Below are 21,265 nucleotides of genomic sequence, written 5' to 3' on the forward strand. Positions count from 1 at the left end.
ACTGGTGATGCACTCACAACACCCCTGGAAACCCATTCACCACTCTACAGGCAAAAGTCTCCTTACACTCTTTCTAACCATTCATTGTGGGAAATCTACACTAACCATTGTTCACACATACCTATTGCATCTCTTCTTGAATTCATTCATTCACTGATGAAACACTCGCAATCATCTCTGGCAACCCATTCACCACTCTCAATAAGAAAACAGTCTCCTTACGCTCATTCTAACTACATGCTTATACAATTTGTAGGAGTGATCCCTTGTTCTCTCTCTCCCTTCCTGCTATATATTGAAAAAGTCTTCAGTGTCAACCCTATAAAATCCCTTTAATAACTTATATACTTCCATTTGTCCCCTCTTATTTGCCTATGAGCTAGTTTTTGAAAGTCGCACACACACACACATCTGCAAACTATTCTCACAGTGAGCATTCTATTAATCTTCCACAATCTTTGTCACTCTCCTTTGGAACCACTTCACCACTATCATGTAATCATACGTGCTATTTTGGTCACCTTTCCAGTAAATGCTTGAAACTTCAACTGCCTGTCCACAATAATCCCAAAATCCATGGTTTCATCGATTTCCTGCCTTACAGTTCTATCAGTACACTACATAGCTTGTGATCAACCATCCCAAAATGCATGACCTTACACATAGCCACATTTAACTAACAACCTTTTACCTATGTCAACACTGCCAGTCTATTTAAATCATAGTGCAGGATTGTTACATCATTTTCAGTGATTACTGCTCTTTTCAGCTTTGCATCATCAGCAAACAACCAAATATTTTCTTTAGATCATTTTTGATATAACTGACGTACAAATTAAACAGCAGAGAATTAAGTACTGAGCCTTGCTGTACACTACTAGTCAAGTAGTGGCACTTCTCCATAAACTACTCTTTTTGATATCTGTCCATCAGATACCCCCTCTAATTCAAATCACCAGCCTCATATCTAACTCCCATTTGCTCCAAGTCATGCACAGACTTCCGTGTGGATTCCTAACGAATGCATTTGCAAAGTCCAGTAGTAAAACTGTGCAGCAATTTCCTTTATCAAACTGTCACTTTATTATTAAAAGTAAGCAAATTAATGAACAACAACAACAACCATTAACAAAATCATGTTTCCCCCTATAAAGTAACATATTCTTATCCATCCTATCCTGAGTTCTATCTTTCAAAAACTTCTCCAATACCTTAATCATCACTCCTTTGATACTGACTGGCCTATAATTTGCAACCTCTATCTTGTAGCCTCCTTCAGGTTGTGGAACTATTTTGCTTCTTTCCACTTGCTTGGCATCTTCCTAGAACTGAGGCTAAACAGCTTGGTCAAAGGAAGTGCTAATTCCCTTTCACATTCTTGTAATACACGGGCTGATACACAATCAAATCCCACTGCTGTGCTTGCATTAAGGTTCAGCAATACTGAAAGCACCTCCAATTCATCTACTTGTATTCTTTCATCAGTCAGTGTCTTATCTGGGACTGGAACATAACCTGGATGGTACATATTTGTAAAATGATCACAAACTCAATTATTTGTTGTTTCTGTCACCATCCTACCACTATTCAGTCATTCTCCCTTTTACTTGCTGCATAGTGAAAGAATTATTTGGGATTTCTTTTGGCCTTATCAACTAGTTTCCTCTCATAATTTCCTCTCATTTTTTTTTGCAACTCCTGCTTAATAATGCTGTTCATTCATCTTCCTATTTGATTTATCCTTCTGACACTGCTTTCTTCCAATACACCTCTTGACCATCTCCCATGCACCACTCCCTTCTCTGCTCCAAATTCTTATGTCTTACCTCCCTTACTTCTTGTGTTGATTATCTTGATAACAGATAAGAGCCTGGAAAGCTGCATTCAACATCATGCGATTACTCTGTCACTTATTTCTGTCCAGGTTGGTTGGACTCACATTTACCTACATTCCCTGCTAAACATTCTAGTTTCCCTGACTCTGCATTTCTGAATGCTCACTAAACAACAATTTCTCAAGGTACACAACTCTGAATCCATTCAAATACAAATGGTCTGTCTTGTGTAGTCCATCAAACTCCCTCCACACACACCTATGGATTTTAGCACAATTTGCACACTGACTTATTTTGCAATTACAGCTCTTCATCTCATCTCCCCTCTATCATATAGTGGCAAGACTAAAAATCTTTACTTTTTCACTCTCCTTATTTGCTTGTACTAGCAATTGTTTCATGTCTTCATGCATACCACACTTATCACCTGCCAGATTATTAGTACTAGCCAAGATAGCAATCTCTTTCACTTTCCCCTCTCTGCACTATAAGAATCATGTACAAATTATACTGCTTTCTGCTGTATTTTGCAGTCCACAGACTATTCTTTGGTATCTGTCCATCAGAAACCTTCCTATCCATATCACCAGCTTCATATCCATCCCATTTGTTCCATGTAGTATCTGCTCAAATGCCTTCACAAAATCCATTAATATTGGTGTTTAGTCATTCCGTATTATCTCCCCTCCCTGAGAGGCACTTGCTTGTGGTGCAGGAGACTTCCCAGTGATGGCACTGGCCCTTTTCATTCTTCCTCTTTTTCTTTGCTATTCTTCCCATATTCTTTGCTCTACTTTTCTTGAGTCTTTTTTGCTATCCTTTTTTCCAAACCACCATCAGTGGGATCCAACTCCCTGCTGCCATGTTTGCAGTGTAAACTGTGGACATCTGGAAAGAGAGGATCCTGGTAGTCAGGCACTACTTTGGCTTCTGCTTCAGCAAGAAGGGGGAGTCCTGGATGGCCCAGCCAGGATCAATTATCTAGTGAGCTTCTGGTAGCCTGATAATGACTGCACTCCCGAGCACAGTCATTGCTTATCAGTGAATTCTTCATTCTCAAATGTTTCAGGAGCCTAACAAAGTCCCAACCAAATACTAATACCACAGATACAGCATTTGGTAAGAGAAGTATAAACCAAAGATATGTAATACAAATAAAAATATACCAGTGTTTTTGATCATTCACGCAACAGATGAAAAGCCAATAGTGAAAATGTCACCCTTCTTTATTCAAAAGGATTCAGAAAGATGCAGATTATATTCTGGTGCGGAAACATGTCAGCAACATTCTGAGAAACTGCCTGAGAGCAATATCATTGGGTAGAATACCAATCACAGTAAAATCGTGTATAACAATTCTTGTAGAGGAGTGATATCGGGCATCTCCTTGATGTTTCTGATGAAGAGATGAGTTTAGAGTTTAAAGATCAGGGAGTGACAGTTGTGAGGTGCATCCTGATACACTGGAATCATCACATGGTTCTGAACATCATCCTTACTTTTGATCCACCTAAGCCCTAAACATCTGTAAAAGCAGGGTATCTCAACTGCCCTGTTAGACTATACATACCTAATCAAATAAGATGCTTTAAATGTCAGAAATATAGGCATGCCCGAACTGCCTGTCATGACTACTATCTGCACCTGATGCGGTAGTGAACAGCATAACAAATCATGCTCTGCAAAGAAAGTTAAAAATGTGTCAGCTATCAGGGAGATCACCCAGCTTACTCCTGTGCATGTCAGAAGTGGAAAGATGAAAAATAAATACAAAAAATAAAACAGAACACAATGTATCAGGATGCGAAAAGGTTCTAGCCATCACCACACACCTGTTCTGAGATTCTCTTATGCTGAGAAGGTAGAAGCAAAGAAAATGTCAATGGCATCGCAAACAAATATGTCAATTCAACCGTTTAATAATTTTGCTATACCTGAACTTTATGATCGTAAGTACTTCTCTGTTCAGCACATCAATCACATGACCTATGCTCTCAATCCAGAAACAACTCCAAAAATGGTTCCATTCAATAAGAACCCACTTGTCAAAAAAAATTGTGGCAATGATATCACTTAAAGATAAACCATCAGACACCCCATATGGGGTGGGGGGGAAGGATATTTCAGAATCAGCTGAAAGTAACTTGAGCTAACCCAGTGACCCTGACAATATCACTGATGTTATTGGATATTTTTCCAGAGGAAGAGATGGACACTGGGTGTCCATGCTTCCCAAAATCTAAGGATAAATATAAACTCAACAAAGGTAAGTCCTCAAACTATCAGTCAAGATATCAGTCAAGTCTACGAAACCTAAACAATAGGAAAATTTTTTACTATTTTCACCAGATTATCAATGATAAAGATTTTACTGCAGAAACACAAGCCATTCTGTTTCTGTCTGCAGGAAACATATTTAAGATCCTCAAGGAATTTCACTGTTGTACATAAGGACAGAACTGGAGATGGTCCTGATCATGGAAGAGTAGCTATCTTAGTGGGCAGTCATACTTATTTCCATCATGTCCAGCTTAATACTGCTATGGAAGCTCATCTGAGGGATTTCTTACTACAGTATGTTCAACTTATTTATGACTAGGTGTTGAGTTAAATGAAATCAATCTTTATAACCTTATTTGCAACTGCCTAAACTCATACTTTTTTTGTGAGTGACTAATGGGTACAAGACTGTGGGGTAGTGCCAACACAAATGGAAGAGGTCATATCATTGAACAAATCCTTGACAATAATGACCTCTCTCTCTTTTGACCATATGCCTACCTGCTGACATTCTGCAAGTGATCTTACAATCTGCTCTCCTGCCATTTTTTTTCACTGCTCACATAGCATACTGAAGACAATATCTATGGAAGTAATCACTTTCCTTGTATTTGCACAATGTCTTCACACAAACCATGTTCTCCTATAGGGGCCCATATGGAAAATGGATAAGGTTGATTGGAATACTTTTTCCTATCTTGCAAAATTTAATGCAGACACATTCAGTCAAACACCTATAAATGAAGAAGTAAAATATGTAACAGATTGCACTGGCCAGACATTAACAGCCTCAATTCCAAAATGCCATCTCAATTTCCATTTTATCCAAAACCTTGATGGAATCCAGAATGCCAGACAGCCAAAAAAAGATCAACACAGAGTGTGAGGTATATTTTGTAGATATCCCACCACATCAAACTTAATAACTTTTAAGCATGCTCAGATGAGAGCATGTCATGTGAGACATCAGAGTCAAAAACAATCTTGGATCTGATTTATTTCATCAATTAATCACACAACTGTGCAAAAATTGTATGGGATAAAATCCAGAAAATGAAAGGTAGATACAGAACTCATGATTTGTCTACCTCAGACCATAATGGATGTGTTGTTGCCGATCCCAAAGCTATTGCAGACACCTTGGGAGAAAATTTTGCCAGAATCTCAAAAATAGCTTTATATCCCCCCCCCCCTTGAATTTTTAATATTGAAAGAGCAGTGAAATTTTTCTGCCAAAGGGCTTGAGCCATACAATTGGCCATTTCTTATGGAGGAACCAAAAAGAGCTCAATTTCTGTCTCACCCTAGTGCAGCAGGGCCTAATGTCCGCGCGGTTAGCCTAGTGGCTTTGCGCTTCGTAACCATATGCCTGGGGAAGGAGTGTCTTAGATTCGATTCCTGTCAATGACGTGAGAAGCTTAAGGATCTTCCTCAGCCATAGCCAAGTTAGCCAGTCTTGGGCATGGACAGCAGGGTTTTTTCTGCCAGTTTATCTGGTGTTTTCATCCTGCAAGCAGGCAAACCAGTCTGAGGGCACACGGATTACAGTCAGGAATACTGACCCAGCCATAGGTCTGATTCGTCAGCCTATGCTGGTTCTGCAGCCCGGATAAAATTTGGGGGGGGGGAGACTAGATGGTGCTGTGAACTCCCGTAAAAAGGGGGAATGCAGTATCATCACACGAAATTTTTTTAGTAGGGCCTAATGACATCAGTTATAAAATGATAAAATATTGTCCATCATCTTCTTCTATGGATCTCCTTCTCTTAACATATAACAGAATACTTGCAGAAGAAAAGCTTCCAGATTCCTGGCATAAGTCAGTTGTCACTGTTATCCCAAAACCAGGAAAGGATCCAGCATAAGCAAATAATTATTGACCAACTGCTGTGATAAGTTGCCTTTACGATATTGGAGAAAATGGTTAATGCCAGACTTATCTGGTATTTAGAAAACAACAATCTTCTCTCCAATGTGACTTTCATAGACATTGTTCAACTTTGGATCATTTTGTCCATTTACAATCTTGTATAAAGATGCATTCCTGAAGCAAAAACATCTGGTTTCAGTTTTCTTTGACATGGAAAAAGCTTATGACAAAGCCTGCAGATATGGATATTAAAGGACTTCTATAACCTAACTCTCAGAGGGCACCTTTCTATTTTTATTAAAAACTTTCTGTTCAGATGAACTTTCCAAGTCAGAGTGGGAAGTATGCTATCTCAGCCATATCATTAAGAACAGGGTGTTCCCCAAGGCTCTCTCCTAAGTGTGGCATTGTTAACAAAGTTAACTCAATCACTGAACAGTTTCCTCACACTGTAAGCAATGCTCTATTTGTTGATGACTTCACAATTTACTGTCATTCTCGTAACATGAAGGTAATTGAAAGACAACTTCAGCAAGCAGTTGATTGTATCGCTCCATAGGCTCTTTCAGGTTTTCAGTAGAAAAAAGTGTACATACACTTCTGTCAAAAACACTCTTCATCCAGATCCTGAATTAAGAATGGAACAAACTGTTATTCCAGTAGCAATCAAAACTAAGTTCTTAAAATTCGTCTTTGACAGAAAACTTGCATTCTTGGCACACATTCATCAACTAAGAGAAAATTGCAAGAGTATTGAGTCTCCTTCGCACTATCCTCTACTGAATGGGATGCAGATCAATCTTACTGCTTCATCTTAACTGTGCACTTATACATTCAAAGCTGGATTACGAGTCTCAAGTCTATGGTTCTGCAAGACAGAATAGCCAATCATCAGGGTATGCAGTGCCTTTTGCACATGCAAAGTCTTTATATTAAAGCAAATGATCAGTCACTTAGACAGAAACAGTTGTCTCTTAATTATGTCCCAAAAATAAAGTCTCTTCCAGCATCCTACTTGTACTAGTCTCATCTGATGTATGTACCACATACATCAGACTGCCATACATCCTTTAGTATGCGTGTTAAAGATATTATGCAAGCTGTAGGCATGAATGTTGACAACATTGTCCACACTGAACATAACAGCATCTCTCCATCGCAGGTTTGCACTCCATCCTGCAATCTCTCATATTGTCAACTACAGAAGTCTCATTTTCCATCATCTGTCTACCTGCAATTGTTTAATGCACACAGAGCAGCCTATTCTGTGCGCATTGAACAATTTGAGAGTTGCAAGCCATTTAGCTTGCACTTGTGCATATAAAATATAACTGTTACCAAAAATGTATAATTTATACACTCATTAAGTTCTTTACAGGCTATATCCTCTCCTGTGTATAATACACATCCAGTGCTATGTGAGGTGTTACACCTGTTGTACAAAATGAAGACCCTAAAAATGATGTTTAGTTGTGCTGGATTCCCAGCCAGATAGGAATTAAGGGAAATGAGACTTCAGCTGCTAGATCAGCTCTTACCTTCTCCACATACTAGTTGACAGTACTATATAGACTACAGACACTTCATAAGATCAAAGCTCGTTGTCCAGTGGTAGTCATCATGGCAGGAAGCACTGACAAATTGTTGGTTATGTGCCATCCAGTCGTTTTTGACTATTGGTGATCCTGTGAACAAAATTACATGATGTTAAGTCTGAAATTAAAAATCGGCAGTCTAGTCAACATAGAAACAGGAGAGAGGAAGTTGTTCTTGCTAGGCTCTGCATAGGTCAGTCATCTCACACATTCTTATTTACTGAAGGCTAATGACCCCCTTATGTGTGAAAAATGCAACACGTACATCTTACCATTTGTCATATTCTGATGGAATGTTGGCACCTCACATAAGGAATGAAATTTTTACCTATCTAGCCAAGCCATATACACTCAGGAAGATGTTATCAGACTCAGACAAATTGCATGACTTTCTAATTTTTTACAAAGAATTAATATATGCATACACATTTTGATTATAAAATTACTATGTAAATACTGCATTGCTTAACTTAATTTTTGTATGTACATATTATTCACTAATTTATCCTTGACTATTTATTAATACCTTGTGTACTGCTGTAACTTTTGCTATGGTGCAGTATGATCTTTGCTGTCCTTGTACCAAAACCAACCAACCAATCAATCAACCAACCCACCCACCCTTTTATCTAATTAAGCTGTCACTCTATTATAAAAAAAGTAAATTACTCAAGCATGACTGATCCTTAACAAAGTCATGCTGCCTCCCCAGAGAGAATCATATTCTTATTCATCCATTCCTGATTCTGTCTTTGACAAACTTTATATTGAGATACTAACTGGTCTATAATTTTCTATCACAGTCTTGAGACCTCCTTTATGCTAAAGAACTATGTTGTTCTTCTTCCACTCTCTTGGGGCTTAACTATATCTTAAACAGCATAGTCAGAGGTAATGCCAATTTCAATGTCAGTAGGTGAATAAATGTTATTTTCTACCTACCACCTCCTCTTTCCTCCTTTCAATCTGTTCCTCTCCATGATAATTACTTTTCACTCACCTGGCCTACAACAGCAACCAATTATATATTTTGTCCTATGTCTCTATCTTATATCAGAATACCTCAAATGAATCACCAGCCACACCTGTCTTCCTGATCTCCTACTCTTTCTTTTTTTTTTTTTTTTTTTTACTGCAATTCATCTACTATCATCAGCAGTACTTCTCTCACCATCTATTCTTTCTGAAAAGACAATAAAATACTATACTTCTCACATTTTATCCCTGTAACTACACTATCTGAAGTCTTACTAATGATTATACTTTTTGCAAGAATGCATCAAGCAATGCCAAAAACTTTTTATTATTCTTGATATTTATAACAGGGTACATGTGGAATTACTGGGCTGGAAAGTATGACAAGCTTAGGTGTGTGCTTGGCTCAATGCCATGGCATGTGAAACTGCAAGGGCTGGATGTTGATAGTGCATGGGAGGTGGTTAAGAACTGTTTGCAGGAGGCAATGATTGACTGTATACCAAGAGTCCGAATAATAAATCAATTAGGGATTAAATGGATGAATAACACTATTAAGCTTGAGCTGCAAAAAAAGAAACAATTGTGGAGGGAATTTAAGGAGAAAGGTGACCATCAGGTGCAGGAACAATATAAAGCTCAGGCCAGGATGGTAACAAGGGTGGTAAGAAAAGCAAAAGCAGATTACGAAAGGAAATTGGCCACACAGGCTAAAGAGAATCCCAAACAGTTTTTTCAATATGTTGCAAGTAAAAGGAAAAATGCTCATGGTAGAATGATCTTAAAAAATGCTGAGGGTAGGGAGGTAACCGAATCAGTCGATATTGTGGAATTACTGAGCGAGCACTTTGCAAGAGTATATCATCCAGGTGGTGACTTTGCAGGAATGGAAGAACCAACGGCTTATACTGGAATTGTGATGAATGAAGTAGAGGTAACTAGTCTATTACAGAAACTCAAAGTCAATACATCTGTGGGATTGGATGGTATACCAGCTCGTGTTGTATGTGAAGCGGCTAAAGAATTGTCAAGTGCCCTTGACCATTTTGTTTAATTTAAGCCTCAGGACTGGGTCAGTCCCAAGGGGGTGGAAACAGGGGAAAATAGTTCCGCTGCACAAAGGTGGTTCCAAGGCTGCGCTGCTGTTGAAAATTACCAGCCAATCAGCATAACAGGAATCATTATCAAGGTCTTAGAGAAAATAGTCAAGAGGAAAATACAAGATTGGATAAAAGAAAATGGGATACTGTATCGGGGACAGCATGGTTTTGTGAAGGGTAGGTCATGCCTCAGTAACTTGCTCACACATTATAACACAGTGACAGCTGAACTGGATAAGGGTTATGGGTTTACAGTGATTCTACTGGACCTTGCTAAGGTCTTTGACAGGATACCACATGGAATTCTAATCAGTAAATTGCAGCATATGGGGATGGACATAGGGTTGGTGAGATGGATAGGAGGGTGGTTGACGGAGAGATATCAGAGAGTGGTTTACTCAGGAGTAGAGTCCACAAGACGGCCTGTGACTAGTGGTGTGCCACAAGGATCTGTTCTTGGACCACTGCTGTTTAATTTGTTCATAAATGATATAGGAAAGGATCTGAGAGGAACAGTTAATTTGTTTGCAGATGATGCGAAGTTGGGTAGGGCAATAGTGAATGCAGATGAAGTCAAAATTTTGCAGGATGATTTGGATAGATTGGAGGTCTGGGCTAAGGAGAATGGATGTCAATTTAATGTGGCAAAATGTAAGGTTATGCATTTTGGGGTGAAAAGATTGGCGGCAGTTTACTGCATTGGTGGAACCGTGCTCCAGGAAATTGATGAGGCACGAGATTTAGGAGTGTTGGTGGATAAGGAATTGAAATTTAGGGGACACAATGCAAAAGTGGCCAAATCAGCTCATCAAATCACTTGGTTGCTGAAGAATACGTTGACATGCAGAGACAAGCAGGTTATTGTTCCTCTGTATCGAGCCTTGATAAGACCCCATCTCGACTACTGTGCTCAGATTTGGTCACCTAGGTTTCTTCTTGATCGGGAGGAGGTGGAGAGGATCCAGAGGCGAGTGACCAAGATGATAGCAGGTCTGTGGAATGAACCTTATGAGAACAGGTTGAGGATTTGTGGGTTGCAAAAATTGGTTGATAGGCAGAGGAGGGGAGATATGATTGAGACATTCAAATTACTGAAGGGTTTCTATAAAATTAATTCAGAGGATATTTTTGAGAACAGGGCTGGTTGTGGGAGGACTAGGGGACATCCATGGAAACTGGGCAAAAGTGTGGTTAGTAAAGGTGTTAGAGCTGGGTTCTTTACTTTTAGAGTAGTGAATGAGTGGAATGCGCTCCCTGAGTCTGTGGTGGATGCTGTGACAGTGAATGAGTTTAAGGCGAGATATGATAGATACTGTATGAATGTCGAATAGTTGTGATGAATATGATTTGGGGCCTCCCTCGATGAGTCTAATGACTCCCTGAAGTTGCCCGTAATAATAGTAATAATAGTAATAGTAATATCATTGGTATATAGAGCTGTAGTATCCTATTATGCCTCAACTAATCTTTACACCTTGTACTGACCACCTTATTTGATTTTGTCACTTGAGGGACTACATTCTGCATTTTTTAGTTATTTCACTCTTCCTCACCCCCATGAGTACCTGTGCATGCATGTACATGCACACATATCCATTTAGGCCATTAGCATTATGCATATCCTTGATCAGTCAAATTCAGTCCATAGGTTTAAACATTGCACTAATTGCAATAATCTCCCTCTTCCTCATCTTGCCTCTATCCCACAAAATCCCACAAGGAACTGCTGTGTGTCCAAACATCCCATCTGAAAACAAAGAGAGAAAGAGAGAGAGAGAGAAGTGTGGTAAACTTTGAGTATACTAATGTGCCTATCCCATGTTTCAAAAAATATCCTTTAATTGATAAATTTTGTAAGAATGATGGAGGTGATCAAGAATGTTCAGTATTTATAAGATACTGAGCAAGATTTTCGATAAAATGTAATTTATGTCTCACAAATTTCATTAAATTTCAATTGGAAGAAGAAAAAAAACACACCTAAAGTTTGGTATTTGATTTTTTTTATTTAAATTATAAAAGAAAATAAATCAGTAAGGAGAGTTTAACTAGCTTATATGTTTTTAGCAGTGAAAGGGGGGGGGAATAGGAAAATGAAACAGATCATTCAGCAGTGAAAAATTCCAGAGTGAGTTCCTGATAATTACCTTAGCCCACATAAAGCAACTAGAAAAGATGGGATCTTGAGGTTATTGAGGTCTTATCAGTAGATTCTTCTTGAAAAGATGGAAGTAGTAGTTGTTGAAGAGCACTTTGTGAGGAAAGTTGTTCTAGAGAACAGAGGTTGATTTGTAGTTAGACTGTAAAATGATGATGAACAGCCACTACTCATGTTTTAACAGGCTAGTGGAAAGCAGAGAGGTGATGGATGGATGAGGCTTAGTAGAACAGTTTTTGTGGAAGTACCTGAACTGTCCTCTTCTGGATGTCACCAAGAATATCAAGGGAAGTTTTTGGTGCCCTATCCCACACAACAGTATTGTAAGGTGGGGCTAATGTGACATCTGTATAGAGCTAGTACCTGGATAGATGTAAAGCCTGAGCAGAAAGGACATCTAAGGTTTTAGAAGCTGAAGAAGTAACCTGTATTTGATGAGATTTATTTTTGTATTAAAATACAGAAAAAAATGCTTTGATTTATGCAAGAATTAGAGAAGAGGAATGATTTTCCATGTTCAATTAAATTCTGTGTAGGATGCAAAAAACACTTTTCAGTTTGATTTTTCAAGCTGATGGTGAGTCCAGTCATAGTGAGATGACAGGGTTTTGTCTCCTGTGAAAAACAAACCAACTATAGAACAAAGCTGGCAGACACAGAAATATTGTAATAATGACAATGAATTGATGATTCCCCCCCCCCATTTTTTTTTTTTTTAATTTGTTAATTTTGAATGCCAGAATGACAGGTTTGACCTAAGGAATGCTATTACTGATCTCAGGTTTGAGCATTCAACTCAATACAAAGAAACATTTTTAATTATTCTACTTGAAGTAAGAAATTACTCCAAGTATATCCAAATAAATAATTTAATGAAATATTTACAGTAATTATGTACAACTCACTCTCACACACTTTCTTTCAGTCTAAACTGTGCAATAAATAAATCTGTACACTGAAATCAACTGAATTAAACAAATTCATAGAGAGAAAGATAGGCCAAGAAATTACATCATGATGGTCATCCATCAAACTAAACTGCAAACAAAATTTCAACACTGTTAGTCCTCTGCATGAATTAAGCAGAACCACTAAATTAAATCAATCCTTGTATTGGATTATTAGTTTTTCTTAGTCATTCTTTCCTGTTTAATGAAAAGGAGAATTTAACAGAAGTCCTACCTTCCAATAGTTGAGAGAATATTTATCAAATAACAGATAAATATCAAGCATGTTAAAATAGATTCTTCTTTTAATTAAAATAAAGCCATAGGAATTAACAGTTACTTTGTTACCTTCAATTAAAAAAAATCCTGTAAAAAGTAGTTTAAAGGTAACTGCACATTAATTACTATTAACAGACTATGTTCACACAGTTCTTAATAAATATTAGTTTTATTCCTTAAATTTATAGAAATTTTCAATCCATATTATTCCATATTTTCAAAATTTCCACCACTTTTTCCTCTCTCTGCCCACTTTCTACTGGCATTCTCATGTTAGTCAAAACAGACACTGTATATTATTTGGGTTGTGTCAGTCACATATGATTTCTTCACTCCTATGTTTGCAGATATCGCTGTTAACATGTGCCTTTGTCTACAGGTAAATAACTTCACTAAAATATATTCACTCTCTTCAGTATTTTCTTGCATGATCCATCGAAAACCCTAAAGAAATTAGTATGCTACAGTTTGGGAATTTTTTTGCTGTGATGCCAAACAGTGGTAAGTGTAATGTCAGTAACACATGCTCCAATTCACATGAATTCTTAGCCACTTTTGCACTAGCAATATTTTACAATACAATATACATCACAATAAAATATTTATAAATAGTTAAAGGAATGCATATTTTATATGAATAAGTATTCAAGAAATGCACAACATAGTCTTCTGTGTCTGTCTATGCATAGAATTAACTGCCCCATCATACTAAAAATCAGGTTCATGAAAAGCTAAAGTAACTTTGCCTCGAGTCCAATGCATTAATGGAAGATGAGATGGAATGGGTAATGTGTGTGTGTATATTCATGATTAATAAAAAATTGAAGAACTACATAATAGAATTTGACAGGATATCTGATCAACTAGCAATATTGTTGTTCAAATCTCAAAAAGATACAGACTTAAGATCATCCAAGTCTATGCACCAACAATAAGTCATACTGATGAAGAAATTGAAGACTTCTATCATGATGTATCCTAGCTTTACAATAAAGGAAAACATTTCAGAATTGTAATGGGAGACTTGAATGCTAGAATTGGTATACAGCAATCAGACGAAAGCTCAATGGGAAATTTTGGATATTGCATGAGAGACGACAGAGCAAGGTTAATAGAATTTGCAGAAAAAGAAAACTTATATATCATGAATTCCTTTTTCAAGAAAAAAAGCACATAGAAAGTGGACATGGAAAAGTCCAAATGGAAAAACTAGTGAAATTGACTTTATCCTCAGCAATAAGAAAAACATCTTTCAAGACTGCTCTGTTATAAGCACCTTCAACATTGGAAGTGACCACTGCATGGTACGCAGTAAGATTCAAATAAACTGCCAAAAATAAGAAAAATGTTGTGAAGATCACAGCAAAACATAGATGTACACAAACTCAACATTAAAAAGATAGATTCCAACATGAACTAAACAATAGATTTAAAAATCTTATTATAGATGACAATGCTGATCTATCAGAAGGTAATGACATCATTACCCAAAACAGAAACAAGACAAAATTTCTGAAGAAACAAAACAGCTTATGAAGAAACGAAGAGAAATGAAACAATCAAATAACCTACAGAATAAAACTGAATACATTGAATTGTGCAAAACGATCAGAAAATGTATCACGGAAGAAATAAGAAAATTCAATTGTAAATTCATACAACAAACAATTGAAAACAACCGTAGTCTCCAAAAAGCTAAACAGCACTAAATAGATAGTTGCACCATCAAACACCAAGTTGGGACCATAACCAGAGATAGATATGCTATAGCAATAAGAATTGAAGAATTTTACTAGTAATTATATCAGGATGATGAATTAAATGAAGAAGACAACTACAAAATAGTTGAAGCACCACAGATTCTACCAGAAGAAGTTATGTGGGGAATCCAAAGCTTGCAAAATGGAAAAGCTGTAGGTGAGGATGGAGTTATAGCTGAACTTCTAAAAGCAGGTGGAAAAATGATCTACAAAATCTTAGCAAAACTATTTACCTTATGTCTGAAAAAAAAATGATGTATCAAGAACATGGAAGAAGGCTACCCTAATTCTGATACATAAAAAAGTGAAGTAGAAGAGTTGACAAACTACCAACCCATCAGTCTACTATTTGTGGTTTACAAAAGTATTGGCTCATAGGCTTTGTATGACCCTAGACTTAGCACAACCAAAAGAACAGACAGGCTTTCGAAGTGGCTTTAGTACAATGGACCATATTTGAGGTGTACAACAGGTTAGTGAATGATGTAATGAATATCAATTACCAGTATGTATTGGTTTTTTGATTATGAGAAAGCCTTTGAGACAGTAAAAATAAAAACTAAGTCTGTGCAATACTTAAAGCATTATGAAATCAACAAGTGGAGGGGCCATACATAAGGACCATCAAATCAGCATACAATAATGCCACAGCTGCAATTCATTTCAATGGAAACTTCTCTACTATGGAAATACAGAGAGGTATAAGACAGGATGACACAATATCTCCAAAATTATTCACAGCTTACACAGAAGAAATATTCAAACTTCTTGATTGGGAAAGGAAAGGTCTGAAGATAAATGGAAGCTATTTAAGCCATTTATGCTCTGGAAATGACATAGCTATCTTTACTTCAAACACGCATGAATTACAAACTCGTATCTATGAACTCCAAATTGCTACCAAAACAGCTGGCTTAAAGATAAACCTAAAGAAGACCTAAAGAATTTGTTCCAGTTGCTGACTTTTCGCTGTTCACCATGGTTCCTTGTTGAAAACAACAGGGGGCCTTGTTTAACCGGGCGACGCCCCAGCCGGCATGAAATTCTATCATGTTGTACCATCATTTAATATTGTGGTTTAACCAATAAGAATACAATTTGGTCGGCTAAATCCCAAATTGCGAGCCCATCCTCGTTCATTCAGTATCCAAGTAGATACCCAACAGGGTGCACCACGAGAAGGTGAGGATTGGACATTAGGTCAGAAGCCCTGGTCGGTTCTCCGCATTCCTTTAAAGGCTATGTGGAGGTCTCCTCTCAGTTATACAGCTTTGACCCTTAAGCATCCCATATATGGATTAATGTGCACAAATTTGGTAACCTGGTTTTCAGAAGGATGTGAAGATAGCTGAATGGGTCCAGAGACAATTCACTAAGGCAATTTCTTGTTTCTAGATGTTGAGTATGAATAAAGATTGAGAAAATGCAATATGCAAGTCTAGTGAATATGGGGAGAGGATACAGCTGAGACCCATAAGTGGTAAAGATTATCAAATTACCATGGAAGCAGTTTTTCACAGAATGGGAGCAGATAGGTATGCCATCCCTGGAAGGTGTATGAGATCACATGAGCAGGGGAGTGAGGAGTGTGTTTTACACATCAAGACAAGATTTATTAGAATGCATTACTGGATGTGTGGTAAGTGCAGAGAGAGAGAGAGAGAGAGAGAGTTTAGACATAGTTTGATGATCTGTGGGATAGTGAAACCTCTCACTATGTTTTTTTTTTTTTTGACTCTTGGTTGTTTGATGATGATGATAATAATGAGGAATTCATGTCCAGAGCAGAAAGCCAGCAAGCACTTTCCATTATTATTAGTTCTGCAATTTTTTCCAGTTGTTTTAAACAATTCTATGCTTCTGATATTGGTTTCCTATTTCGCTGTTAATATCTCCACAAGAATTTCTTTGCTTTATTTCTTCTGTGTCTTCAGTGGGAAGACAGGATGGCAAGCATAGCTTATTAGCTATGCTGTCCATGCCAAGCTGCGCTCTGTCAATATCATTCTTGGCGAATTGATTCTCATTAGAGATATGTTTAGTTTTAAATGCTATGTCAACTAATTCAAACATTATTTTTTTTTTAATCTTATATTAATCTTATCCTCTCCCTTATTAGGCTCAATGGCATGCCATGACAACTAACAGCTTCATAGAAATGTAATTAAAGCTTTCTGGAATGAAAGACCAAGTTTCTGGGAGGTAAAATTCTATCCATCCACACAAGACTAACTAACTTCAGTTGAAAAGCTCTTATAATGGTTCTTCATATCCTAGATAGGATTTAAATTCTGGTCTTTCCAACCAAAATCATTGTTGTTATTGACTGAGCTATGGAGGCTCTCATCTCATTTAATACTTATATTACTTATAGTACAAATATTTATATAAGATATATTTATAAATATCATAAATTGTAATTTTCATGACACTAGGTCTACAGCAAGAAAAGAAAATCATAAGGAACTCTTTCTAGTCTCAATCCCCCACAAATCAATTCCAGAGTAAGATGATCTTTGGCACAAGCAGGTATGATTTTTCTCAAAAAAACTCTGACTGTAGTCTACACAAAACCATGTTTAAACAAATGTAAGTTAGGATTTGGAACACTTTTATCTAGCCACAAAAAATGCACACAAGGCACACACTTTCTAGAATCTGAAAAAAAAAAAAAAAAAAAAAAGTTGGCACCTATTATTTCCTTTGTGTCATGTATTGGCCTCGGAGAATTTATTTATATACAAGTTTTGCTATAAATTAAGTCAAATAACATTTTCAAAGTTTATCATTCCTGAAATCCAGCTCATAAAGAACTTGCAAATCTTTCTGTAAAATATTATTTTCCAGTGAATAATCAGAAAGTATGAACTAAGATCAAAATATGAATGAACATTAGATTACAACAAAGTATCTCTGAGATATAATTTTTTTTTTTTTTTTTGAAGGAGGAAGACACTATCACAGATTTCTTCCCATAAACTCCATAGCACATTATGTTGTCTAATGTTAATGATGCCTGAAAATTTTGTAACTTCCCACCTTTTATTTTTCGAAGTCTTAAAAACATGTTGCTGTTTAATTAATGTCAGGAAATATGTGCTAAAATGTTCTAACAAAAAGATATGTATAACTGTAATGTTTTTTGTCTGCTTTAAAACAGAGAAAAGTTAGTTCCTCAAAAAGTTTTGTTAAGTATGAATCACATTATATCCATTTCTTAAAATACAAGACTGTACTAAATAAAAGCTACTAAACAGTTTCATCTACTTAGCTCTTTGAAATTCCTAAAAGTTCCTTCCAAGCAGGCAAAGTCAGAAAGGAAAAATATGGAGAATAGTGATCAATACTAAGTTGACAATTTTGCCCATTTGTCTCCCTGCTACCAAACATTCACAATATTCAATTAATAAATTCTTAGGTACTTAAAGATTTTTGACCATTTCTTCATACTGCACAAAAAACAAACAGATGTCCTGTTGTCTGATATATAACTCTAATGCATTCCAATGTACATGAATCTCCATGTGAAGAAATTAGTTTAATATTAATTAATGCATAGAATTTTCTCACTTACATGATTAAACGATAGGTAAATTTATTGCTATTTGTATCATAATTATCTTACTAAAAATTCCAAACCTGAAGATGAAGTGGAAAGTCAGTGATAATGGTAAAGCATTATGGATGGAATATTCTATTCCCTATTTGGCAAGTCTAAAACCAACAAGCATCCAATAAGCATTTCTAAAACACTAATAATATAAAATCAAAATACAAGTAAAATATATCTCAAAAATTACATAGCTACCTAATACAGTCTTCACTGGGTCCAGTAATTTGCACCAGTCTATCCCTAGCACCAGGATTCACTAAAATAATAAAACTATAATGAACTATATCTCTTTAACCTTTTTTTTAAACTTAAAAACAGAAACATTTCAAATGAATTGCTCTGAATGAAACATTTATAACAGAATACTATATTTTAACAGATTAAAAAAATTTAAAAATAAATAACATAATAATAAAAAACTAAATACATGCATGCAAGAATCTTGCAACAAGATAAATGCAATAATAAAAATTATGACAATCATCAGACACAGACATCCACAGTGTCAAAAACATAGTACAAACAAAGCCTTCAATTCATTCATCATCCATGCACATGCCGCGTTCCAGTAATGATTCACCCCTCTATGCACAAAACCCTACTCTTCAACTCTCCTGCTCAACCTCTTTATATAGCCTCTTATACTTTCTCTATCTCTCTCCATTCCATAAAACCCTCTTCCAAATTAATCTGGTTAAAACTCATTACCAAATGATGTTTCAATTGTATCCCCTCTTCCTCCTATCACTAGACCCTGTAAATTACATTTCCCAAAACTTTCTTCATATTAACATTCCATAAACCATCCTAGACAATCATCTGTAGACCCTTTCCAATATATTCTCATCTTTTTTGAAAAGCAAGTAACCAAACCTGTGCCCAGTAATCCATATGTAGCTTAAGGCCATAATACAAGAAAAACCATAACTAACCACCTTACAATGTCCTCTGCATTACTATCATAATTCATTGTGGTTCCCTCAAAATTTAGCAATGTATTCCCTAAATTTCAGGTTCTTATCCTTCATCACTAAGCTCCCTTATTTCCTCTACTTTTTGTGAGCTATCCCCCATCAAATGTATATTCTGCATCCCAACTTTAGTTCCTGAATTTTAATACTTCATGCTTAGCAACAGTGAAAATATCCACTCCCTTGTTCACTCACACTGTCTACTCAAGTCCTTTTGTAAAGGCACAAGAGGACTTGAATAGACTAACTAGCACCCATCAGACAATCTCCAATCCAGTGTTCTATTCTCTTATAAACCTGCTCCTCAGAATTCCTTCCAACTTTGCATCATCTACAAAGAATACTTTTCTATTCAAACTTTTTTCTGGTATCATTGGCATTGTTAAACAACAATGGCCCCAAAACAGACCCTTGTAACACAACCTTAATAAATTAAATTTCCTCCTCTGAGATAATGCTTTCCCAATAGACAACTTGTGATATCTATCAGACAGACAGATTCCAAACCAATACACTATTCTGTGATCTAACTTCATCCATTCTAGTTTAATGACTAACTTGTAAATCTATCAATGGCCTTTGCAAAATCTAAATATACCAGTTTATATGCACTTTGTATAGATACTGTGATGTACATGAGGTAACAAATGAATGTACTACACATGTCATTTTGTTATAATAAGTATGTAGACTGCTAAAACATGATTCTCCAATTAGCAAACCTATGCTGTCCAAAGAAAAGCGCTGCTATTTATCAATTAATAACTTTTTAAATCATATAAGTTTCCACAGTCTAGAATTAAGTTTAATTGGAGATATGCAGATGTTGGAATATAACACAAAATTGATGAGAATTATTAGGAGTTACTATTGTAGCCCTTCAAATTTAAAGAGACTATCTGTAGTGAGAAAAGTGGAGTTGTGTTGAAAGTGTCAAGTTTGACATTTGGGAGGTAATGATAAGTTGAGATGTGTTGAAGATATAAAGAACTTGAGGATGATAGTGGACAGACAAGGAGCTGAAATTTAGGAAGTGCATTATAAAAGAAACATCTAGTATACATTCAAAAAAACCTTACTAATAAAGAAGTTTGGGTAGTAAGGCATGAAGGAATGAACAGCATTTTAAGTTTCTTCTCACTCTAGTGGAAGGTAAAAGGCCAGAGAGTGTAGAGACAATGAATGATTTTAAGATGTAGTATAATGAAGTAAGTTGCTTCTTAAGTACTGCACCACATTAGACATGAAGCATTAACAAGTTTACAAAATTATAAAATATGGATACTCAGACATTGATATCATCATTTATAAGAACATAAAAACAGATGTTTAAAGCTAATAATTAACTAAATGTATTTTAGCTAATTAGATTAATAAGTCAATATCTCTCCTTGGTCACCAAGGCATCTTCCTGGACAAAGAGAAATATATTGAGACTGTGCACGCACGCACGCACACAGTAAGAAGACATGCAGATTGATTGTAAAAGACGGGCTCCTAGTCCTAATTGGCACTCTCCATGAGTGCAATGACAGGCACTTGCTGAAAATTTCAAAGTGATGGTCTCCCAGATTTTTGACAATATGATGCAGCCAAATAGAAAAAAATAAAGTTAAATCAGAAAGACTATTTTTGGAATACATCACAGCACTACAACATTCCCCTTACTTAAATAAATGCTTTTATGTGTTCAAAACATCCAAGAATATTGAAAGAGAAAATAACAAGTTCTTTGACTCTAAGTTGACCTAATGGATATTTATTATTTAGTTTATAAAAAACTAACCTATGCTAATAAATAAACTGACTAGTATAGAATGGTTTCCATATCCACTAAAAGCAACCAAAACACATCTTGCCATAGCATATTACATCATTCAT

At 36.2% G+C, this 21,265-nt stretch overlaps 1 protein-coding gene across 4 annotated transcripts in view; it reads right to left on the reverse strand.

The window, feature by feature from the left end:
• The window catches only part of mxt (Eukaryotic translation initiation factor mextil), a 446,323-nt gene that overhangs the window by 297,991 nt on the left and 127,067 nt on the right, over positions 1 to 21,265 (reverse strand). For all 4 annotated transcript variants that reach the window (XM_090397619.1, XM_090397617.1, XM_090397616.1 and 1 more), the window contains one exon: positions 18,609 to 18,669. In XM_090397619.1, the coding sequence (XP_090253745.1) occupies positions 18,609 to 18,669 (61 nt within the window). The remainder of the gene's footprint in view (positions 1 to 18,608; positions 18,670 to 21,265) is intronic.

Source organism: Typopeltis vanoorti, chromosome 9, assembly GCF_054136105.1.
Source record: "Typopeltis vanoorti isolate ZY-2024b chromosome 9, IOZ_Tvanoo_1.0, whole genome shotgun sequence".
NCBI classification, from domain to species: domain Eukaryota; kingdom Metazoa; phylum Arthropoda; class Arachnida; order Uropygi; family Thelyphonidae; genus Typopeltis; species Typopeltis vanoorti.